Source organism: Penaeus vannamei, chromosome 23, assembly GCF_042767895.1.
Source record: "Penaeus vannamei isolate JL-2024 chromosome 23, ASM4276789v1, whole genome shotgun sequence".
Taxonomy (NCBI): Eukaryota; Metazoa; Arthropoda; class Malacostraca; order Decapoda; family Penaeidae; genus Penaeus; species Penaeus vannamei.
The window spans coordinates 38,986,314-38,996,313 of NC_091571.1; the positions used below are offsets into that span (position 1 = coordinate 38,986,314).

The window sequence follows — 10,000 nt, forward strand, 5'->3', positions numbered from 1 at the left end:
ATTTTTGATGCAAGTTAGTAGCGACAAGTGAGTGAAAAAAATTATTTGAAGCTTCTCGAATTTTCTTTAAGACAGCTTATAAACATCCATACTTGTTTTGTTTTTCATTCTACTATTTTCTCTCACTCTTGCACCGTTCTCTTCTTATTCCCAACTAAACCATATAAAACACTTTTTTTCGTGTACTCGCTTCTTTGAAATTTCCTCCACATTTCACTCTCCTTCTCGCAGTTCAAGAAGAATCATCTCTCCTTTCATACCAAAATATGCAAAACCGTCGCACATCACTTCCCCGAATCGCAAATCTTCCCCATCGCAATCAAGAGAAAAATAAATTAAAAAAAAGAAAAAAAATTATCATTAAGACCTCTCATCCGAGCATCATCCAGCTTCGACTCTTCTCTTCTCTTCTCAAAACCGAGGATCCGAGTGAAGTTTTCCCGCTCTTGCTTCGCCTTCGTTTTCTCCCGAAGCTCAGATCACATTCCGGCTTCATTAACTATTCCTTTTAACAACTTTTGACTTCGTAAAAGCAAATGTTTAGCTTGCCTTAATGCACCGAGCCGAGTCTGGCGCTTCGGGTTCTGCCTTCTGAGAGACTACGGGATGGGGCGCGGGAGGGCAGGGTGTCGCGTGCCCGTTTTTAGTTATTTATTTCTTTTTCTTCTCTTTCTTCTCTTTCTTCGACGCTTTCTTCGTATTTTGGGTCTGGTTTTCCGTTTTCATGTTTTTATATTTTTCTTCTCTTTCTTCGCCGCTTTCTTCCTATTATGTGTCTGGTTCTCCCTTTTCATGTTTTGATATTGTCATAGTTATGTCATCAGATTCTTTCTCTTCTTCCTTGTCTCTTTTTTTCTTCAGTTCTTTGCTTCTACTTCTACTTTATATTCTCCTTCTTCTCCTTCTTCTTCTTCCCCTCCTCCTCCTCCTCCTCCTCCACCCTCGTCCTCCTCCCTCCCCTCCTCATCCTCATCCTCCTCCTATTCCTGCTCCTCCTCCTCTTCCTCCTCCTTCTCCTTCTTTTCTTTTCTTCTTCTTCTTTATCTTCTTCTTCTTCCCCTTCCTCCTTCCTCCTTCTACCCCTCCTCCTCCTCCTCCTCTTCTCCTCCTCTTCCTCCTTCTTGTCATCTTCCTCTTCCTCCTTCTTCTCCTTCTTCTTCTTCGTCTTCTTCTTCTTCTTCTTCTTCTTCTTCTTCTTCTTCTTCTTCTTCTTCTTCTTCTTCTTCTTCTTCTTCTTCCTCTTCCTCTTCTCCTTGTCCCCCTCCTCCTACTCCTCCTCCTCCTACTCCTTCTTCTTCTTCTTCTTCTTCTTCTTCCTTCTTCTTCTTCTTCTTCTTCTTCTTCTTCTTCTCCTTCTCCTCCTCTTCCTCCTTCTCCTCCTCCTTCTTGTCCTCTTCCTCCTCCTCTTCCTCTCCCTCTTCTTCTTCTTCTTCCTCTTCCTCTTCCTCCTTATCCTCTTCCTCTTCTTCCTCCTCCTCCTCCTTCTTCTTCTTCTTTTTCTTTTTTTTTCTTCTTCTTCTTATTATTATTATTATTATCACTGCCTCTCATTTTCCCCCTCCTCCTCCTCCTTCTTCTTCTCTTCCTCTTTCTCTTCTTTTTCTTCTTCTTCTTCCCACTCCCACTCCTCCTTCATCTTATCCCTATTCACCATCATCTTCTCTTCCCTTTTCATTACCATCCTCCTCATCTTCATCTTCATCTTCTCTTCCTAATTCTCCCTCTCCCTCCCCCAGTTCTTTCTCAATCGTTCATTCCCTCTGTCTATTACTCTATGAACCTATGCATCTACCTCTATAAATATCTATCAATCTCCATTATGTTTCTATTCATGCGGGGAAAATCTCATCTCTGAATGGATGGCCTAAAAAAAGAAAAAAAACAAAGAAAAAAAACAACAACAAAGAGAAAAAAAAGCAACAACAGCACACAAATAAACAAAATAAATAAATAAAACGTTTTAGAACTTTTCTCTTGTTTTGTTCTCTTGCTTTGATTCTCTTTTGTTTTATCTCTCTGTATCCGTTCCTATTAGTTTATATGTATTTCTTTATCTAACTGCCTGTCTGTCTGCCTCTTTCTCTAAATATTTCTCTATATTCATATTTATCCATCTGACTGTATATTTCTGTCTTTTTCTCTTTATTTATATCAATCTTTCTACATCTGTTTTCTCTTCATTTTCTTTCTGTCTCTCTATTTCTTATTTTCTTTCCCTCTCCTTATTTCTTCCAACACTTTCTAACTGTCTATTTACCTATCTATCCATTGCCTATCCATCTCTACATCTATTTATCTGTCTATTGTCTGTCTATCCGTTTATCAATCTACCTATTTGTTTGTCTATCTGTCTACTTACTTATCTGTCAATCAAAAGGTGTATACGAATATATTTATCCTTATACGGTTTTAATTCCTTTGTTATTTGTGGCCAAGGAATAAGTCAAACTTTAATATCGAAATGGACATGAAAAAAATGATTAAGTAAATGAAACAGCATTAAATAAATTGAAAATAATCATCGCCATTTGTCATGTCTTTTTCCTCTCATGAGTTCCGTCCCTCAAAAAAAAAAAAAAAAAAAAAAAAAAAAAATGCGGGTTCTCTTTAACGAGATGGTTCATTCATTGTCTCCCCCTCCCCCTCCCTCCTCCCTCCTCCCCCTCCTGCTCCCCCCTCTCACCTCTCCCCCAATTCAGTTCTCCTCATCTTCCTATTATTTCCTCTTCCTTATCCTCCCTCTCTCTGCTCTTTTCTTTCTCTCCCTTCTATCCGCCCCTTTCTCCTCTCCCCTCAATCCGCCCTTTTCACTCTTTCCCCTCTCCCTGTTAATCCTCTTTTATCACTCCCCTCTTTTTCTCCTTCTCACTTCTCCCGTCTCTCTTTCCTCCTCTCCCTTTAACTCCCCATCTCCCCTCTATGTCTCCCCCTCCCCCTGTGATCTTCCCTCCCCGAACACCCTCTGCTATTCCCCTTTCCTCTCCCCCTCCCTTCCTCCTCCCCTCTACTCCCCCTCCCCTCCTCGTCTTTCTCTCTCTCTCCCTTCCTCTCCTTCCCTCCCCCCCTCCCTTCCTCCCAACCACACCCCCTCCCCTCTTCCCCTCTCCTCCTCCCCCTCCCCTCCCCCATTCCCCTTATGTATCCCCTCCCCTCCTCCCTTTCCTTCCCTCCTTCCCTTCTCCTTCCTTCCCATCCTCTACTCCTTCCCTTCCCCTTCCCTCCCATTATCTTCCCCTCCTCCCCTCCTCCCCTTCTCCTCCCCTTCTCGCTCCTTCCCTCCCCTTAAATCCCTCCCCCTACTCCCCTTCCTTCCCCTTCCTCCCTCTCCTCCCCTTCCTTCCCCTTCCCCCTCCTCCCCCTCCTCCCCCTCCTCCCACTCTTCACCCTCTTCCCAACCACCCCCCCACTCCCCTCCCCTCCTTACTCTCTCTCTCTCCCTTCCTCCCCTTTTTCGTCCCCTCCTTCCCCTTCCCCCTCCTCCCCCTTCGTCCCCTCCCTTCCCCTAACAACAGTACATTAAGGACAGACCCAAGATTACATCTGTACTACTCTTACCCAGCGCCCTTTCCCCATCCATTATGTTAATTAATTTACTTCTTTTCTTTTCTTTTCTTTTCTTTCATTTTATCTTGATTTTCCTTTTTTCTCCGAATTAAAATAGTTATTTTTTTTTAATTGGTTCCATTAAGTTTCGTTGACTTCGGAAGTTCTTCTCTACTGTTCGTTGCTTTTAAGTTTAATTACCTGATTTACGTTCTTAATTTCCGTAATGTAATGCGATGAGGTATTTTGTTCATGAGAACATTCTCTGAGAACGAGCGTTTTCTTCACTGTTATCGCTTTTATTACTGTCATTGTCATTACTACTTTTATCCTTACTATCAATTTACTGCTACTATGTTATAGCTATTGTCGTTATCATTGTCATTCTTATCATCATAGTCATAATATCTTCATCACCCCAACGCCACCATTATCATCAGCAGCAGCAGTATTATCATTATCACAATCATTATCATTATCATCATCATCATTATCATCATCATTATCGTCATCATCATTATCGTCATCATCATTATGACCATTGCCTTCATTATCATCATTATCATCATCACCATGACATTATCATTACCATCATCCTTATTATCATAATCAGTATCAATACCACTGAAAATAATAATGATAATAATGGTAAAGATGAAGATAATTACGATCATAATTCTTTCAATATCTTCGTCATCATTACCGTAATAAGCTCATCATTTTCATCATATTCATCACTTATAGTATTATAGTATTATCAATTAATAATAATGACACCAATTGCCGTTTTATTGATAGTAAAAATAACAACATCAACGCAATCATGACTTGCATTTCGTTGACTTCGGAAGTTCTTCTCTACTGTTCGTTGCTTTTAAGTTTAATTACCTGATTTAAGTTCTTAATTTCCGTAATGTAATGCGATGAGGTATTTTGTTCATGAGAACATTCTCTGAGAACGACCGTTTTCTTCACTGTTATGGCTTTTATTACTATCATTGTCATTACTACTTTTATCCTTACTATCAATTTACTGCTAATATGTTATAGCTATTGTCGTTATCATTGTCATTCTTATCATCATAGTCATAATATCTTCATCACCCCAACACCATCATTATCATCAGCAGCAGCAGCATTATCATTATCACAATCATTATCATCATTATCATCATCATCATTACCATCATCATCATTATCATCATCAGCAGCAGCATTATCATTATCACAATCATTATCATCATTATCATCATTATCATCATCATCATTACCATCATCATCATTATCATCATCATTATCATCATCATTATCGTCATCATTATGACCATTGCCATCATTATCATCATTATCATCATCATCATTACCATCATCATCATTATCATCATCATTATCATCATCATTATCGTCATCATCATTATGACCATTGCCATCATTACCATCATTATCATCATCACCATGACATTATCATTACCATCATCCTTATTGTCATAATCAGCATCAATACCACTGAAAATAATAATGATAATAATGGTAATGATGAAGATAATTACGATCATAATTATCTTTCAATATCTTCGTCATCATTACCATAACAAGCTCATCATTTTCATCCTATTCATCACTTATAGTATTAAAGTATTATCAATCAATAATAATGACACCAATTACGGTTCTATTGATAGTAAAAATAATAACATCAACGCAATCATGACTTGCATTTCGCTTGCTCGTGCCTTGCAAGCTTCCTCACAGTACAACCCTTCTAACTTAAAAAAAAAAAAAATAGATTTTGAGGAAACAAAAACAAAAAAAAAAAAACGAAAAAAAAGATTTTGAGGAAAAAAAAATGAATGAATGAATGAATAAACACATAAAAGAAAAAAAAGAATTTGAGAAAAAAAAATGAATGAATGAATAAACACATAAAAGAAAAAAAAGATTTTGAGAAAAAAAAATGAATGAATGAATAAACACATACTCACCCGCTGGTGCACATTCATTACCTATGCTCATAAGCTATGATATTTTTCCTTTCCTCAAAACATCTAAGCAAAGAGGGGAGAGAGAAGAGATAAGATTGAATAGAAATGAAAAAAAGAGATGAAAGGATGGCAGTAACTTGGAGATCGCGAGAAGGGTTTGCTGGAGGTGGATAAGCGGAGGGATTAAATGGGGTAAATAGAGGAGAGGGTGAGAGGGAAAGGAAGGAGAGGAGAGAGTGAGAGGGAAAGGAAGGAGAGGAGAGAGTGAGAGGGAAAGGAAGGAGAGGAGAGAGAGAGAGGGGGAAAGGAAGGAGAAAGAGGGGAGGGGGGAAGAGGGAAAGGAGGGAGAGAGAGAGAGGGAAAGGTGGGAGAGAGAGAGGGAGGGAGGAAAGGTGGGAGAGAGAGAGAGGGGTTAAGGAGGAAGAGAGAGAGGGAGCGAAAGGTGGGAGAGAGGGGGCGGAAGGAGGGAGAGAGAGGGAGCTAAAGGAGGGAGAGAGAGGGAGGGAAAGGTGGGAGAGAGAGAGACGGAGAAAGGAGGGAGAGAGAGAGAGGGAAAGGAGGAAGAGAGGAGGGAGAGAGAGGGAGGGAAAGGTGGGAGAGAGAGAGAGACGGAGGGAAGAGAGGGAGATAGAGGGAGTGATAAAGAGAATAAGGGTGGGGGAGGGGGGAGAAAGAGAGAGAGAGATGGTTAGGGAAACAAAGAAAATTCGAGAGAAAGAACAAGCGAGAGACGAGACCTATACAAACCCAACCAAAAAAAAAAGAAGCTACCCTCTCCATTATCCTCTCCCTCTCTCCCTCTCTCCCTCTCCCTCTTTCCCTCTCCCTCTTTCCCTCTCCCTCTCTCCCTCTTTCCCTCTCCCTCTCCCTCTCCCCCCATGTACTCACAGAGCACGGTGAGCGTCCCGGCCAGCGAAGTGAGAGCGAAACCTGACGTAGTGTTGTGGGCGATGCAGGTGTACTCTCCCGTGTCCTCCGGTACAGCTCGCTCTATCACGAGGTCCCAGGACGCCTCCTCTCGACTGCCGCCTGTGGGTTGTGGGAAGGAAATTATGTCTTGGGAGAGAGGGCGTTGTGTGGGTGGGTGTGGGTGTGTGGGTGGGTGGGAGGGTGTGGGTGGGTGGGAGGGTGTGGGTGGGTGGGGGTGTGTGGGTGGGTGGGAGGGTGTGGGTGGGTGGGGTGTGTGGGGTGGGGTGTGTATACGTGGGTGTGTTTGGATTTGTGTGGGTAGGTGGGGGTGTGTGGGGTGGGGTGTGTATACGTGGGTGTGTTTGGATTTGTGTGGGTGGGTGGGGTGTGTGGGGTGGGGTGTGTATACGTGGGTGTGTTTGGATTTGTGTGGGTAGGTGGGGGTGTGTGGGGTGGGGTGTGTATACGTGGGTGTGTTTGGATTTGTGTGGGTGTGTGAGGGGTGTGGGGTGGGGTGTGTAGATGTGGGTGTGTTTGTATGTTTGGATTTGTGTGGGTGTGTGAGGGGTGTGGGGTGGGGTGTGTATATGTGGGTGTGTTTGGATTTGTGTGGGTGTGTGAGGGGTGTGGGGTGGGGTGTGTATATGTGGGTGTGTTTGGATTTGTGTGGGTGGGTGGGGTGTGTGGGGTGGGGTGTGTATATGTGGGTGTGTTTGGATTTGTGTGGGTGGGTGGGAGGGTTTGGGGTGGGGTTTGTATATATGGGTGTGTTTGGATTTGTGTGGGTGAGTGAGGGATGTCGGGTGGGGTGTGTATACGTGGGTGTGTTTGGATTTGTGTGGATGTTTGGGGGGTGTGGGGTGGGGTGTGTAGATGTGGGTGTGTTTGTATGTTTGGATTTGTGTGGGTGTGTATGGGTATGCACATATTTGCGTATTTATTCGTCTACGTGTCTGTGCAAACTCCGTACGAGTTAATTTGCCAATATACAAACATATAATACATGCACCCTAATACACACACCTAAACAATACCCCCTTCTTCCTCTCCCTCCCCTTTCCCTTACCTTGCCCTCCTTCCCTTCCTTCACCTCCTCCCCTACCCTACTTTCCCCTCTTTCCCTCCCCTTCCCCTCCCCTTTACCTTCCCTCCCATTCCCTACCCTCCCCTTTCCCTCCTCCATCCCTTCTCACCCCCCTCCCCTTTCCCTCCTTCCCTGCCCTTCCCCTCCCCTTTCCCTCTCTCTTCCATTCCCTTTTCCTCCTTCCCTCCTTTTCCCTTCTTACCACACCCTCCCCTTCCCCTCCTCCTTCCACTCTCACCCCCTCCCCTTTCCCTCCTCCTCCCTTCCCCTCCCCTTCCCCTCCCCCTTCCCTCCTCCTTCCTCCTCATCCTCCCCCCACCTCCCCTAATACCCCCACCAAGAAAACCCCAAGACCCTACCTCTCAGGTGACGTCTGGAAGAGTAGGTGATGGGGCGGCCGTCCAGGTGCCAGCTCAGGGTGATGCTGGTGGTGTCCGACACGGCGCATTCCATCACCCTGCCCTCGCCCGCGCCCACACGCCCATCGCGAGGCCAAGAGCTGAAGTAGAAGATGTCACTCGTGGCCTCCGAGGACCACAGGACGCCCGCCAGCACTGGAGGAGGAGGGTGAAGAAGAATTACTTGAAAGGAGAAAGCGGTTCTTTGTCCATGTGTCGTGTTATTGTTATTTGTGGTTATCTTTGTCAGTAATGTTGTTGTTGTTTGTTATTATTATTAAATATTTTTGTGTGTTGTGATTGATGTTTTTGTGTTATCAATGCCACAATCATCATGAATTTATTGTTGTAGTTTTTTTTATAATATTTTATCTTCCATCCACTGCCATTAGCTTTATATTCATTATTACTGGAGTTATTATTATTCTATAACTTCTGTCATCATTATTATTACCATCATCATTATCATCACTATCATTAATACTATTGTTGTGGTTATTGCTATTCATGTTATCACCATCACCATTATTATTGTCAGTATCAACATTATTAATATCTATCATTATCACAGCTATAGTAATACTAGCTCTGCCCTAATTACTCTAATAGTAACAACTGAGTCAGCTGCATTTCACTCTTTCATAAGAGAAGGTACACACACAAAAGAAACACTTTTTGTTTAGCTTTCTTTTGAAGAATGTTTGAAAATATAATAGACAGAAAGCCCGGCGGGTTTGAGGCTCCGCGAATAACAAAAGATCCATTTTGCACAAGGATTTTGCACTATTCCGCAAGCTATTTGCGCTTTCTGCTTAAATTTGGTCATAAATGTGACAAATATGCTTTCTTTAACGAATTACTCACAGTCAATTGACCCTTATATTATCCCCCCCCCCCCTCTCTCTCTCTTTGTTTCTCTATTTCTCTCTCTCTCTCTCTCTCTCTCTCTCTCTCTCTCTCTCTCTCTCTCTCTCTCTCTCTCTCTCTCTCTCTCTCTTTCTCTTTCTCTCTCTCGCTCTCTCTCTCTCTCTCTCTCTCTCTCTCTCTGTCTCTCTCTCTCTCTCTCACTCTCACTCTCACTCTCACTCTCTCTCTCACTCTCTCACTCTCCCTCTCTCTCTCTCTCTCTCTCTCTCTCTCTCTCTCTCTCTCTCTCTCTCTCTCTCTCTCTCTCTCTCTCACTCTCTCTCTCTCTCTCTCTCTCTCTCTCTCTCTCTCTCTCTCTCTCTCTCTCTCTCTCTCTCTCTCTCTCTCTCATCTCTCATCTCTCATCTCTCATCTCTCATCTCTCATCTCTCATCTCTCATCTCTCATCTCTCACTCTCCCTCCCTCACTCCCTCCCTCTCCCTCTCTCTCTCACTCTCTTTCTTTTTTCCTCTTTTAATCAGAGCATCAGAATTCTTCACAGCCCGCACAAGGAACCTCAAGACAGCAGCGAGAGCAAGTAAGACATTCAAGCCTAGAGCACGTCTGTCTTCATCTTTTTTTTCTTCTCCGAGAGGAAGAAATTAATTAATCTCACAGCAGGGAAATGTAATTGCAGTAATCTCTTAGGGGGAGAGGGGGAGAGGAGGGGGAGGGAGGGAGGAATGGGAGGTGGGAAGATGAGGAGGAAGGGAGGAGGGAGAAAGGGAGGAGGAAAGGCGGAGGGAGGGACGGGAAGAGAGAGGGAGGAAGGGAGGAGGGAGGGAAGGGAAGAGAGGGGGAGGAAGGGAGGAGAGGAAGAGGAATGGGAGGTGGGAAGGAGGAAAAGAGGAGGAGTGAGAGACGAAAGAGAGGAGAGGGGGAATTAAGCTAGGAAAGGGAGGAGAGAGGGAGGAGGAAAGGATGAAGGAAGGGAAGAAATGGAAGAGGGAAGGAAGAAAGGAAGGAAAAGCAATGGGAACAGAAGGCAACGAGTGAGAAAAGAAAGCAGCAGCTACACCGACCTCTCCCGAAGCCCCATCCCGCCGCCCTCAAACCTCCCCCTCAAACCAAGCCCTTCGCCGACGCCTTCTGTCCCCCTGTGGCTTTTCCCCACGTCAATCAGGGGCTAATGACAGGGCAGGAGGCAAGGATCTTCCCTCCTGCCACGCCTGCCGAA

The 10,000-nt window shown here is 44.0% G+C and overlaps 1 protein-coding gene across 1 annotated transcript in view; it reads right to left on the minus strand.

Moving 5' to 3' along the window:
• The window catches only part of LOC113805173 (inactive tyrosine-protein kinase 7), a 105,923-nt gene that overhangs the window by 34,186 nt on the left and 61,737 nt on the right, over positions 1-10,000 (minus strand). Inside the window, exons 2-3 of the mRNA XM_070137364.1 lie at positions 7,878-8,072; positions 6,414-6,554 (exon numbers count right to left, since the gene is read on the minus strand). Coding sequence (XP_069993465.1) covers positions 6,414-6,554; positions 7,878-8,072 — 336 coding nt within the window. The remainder of the gene's footprint in view (positions 1-6,413; positions 6,555-7,877; positions 8,073-10,000) is intronic.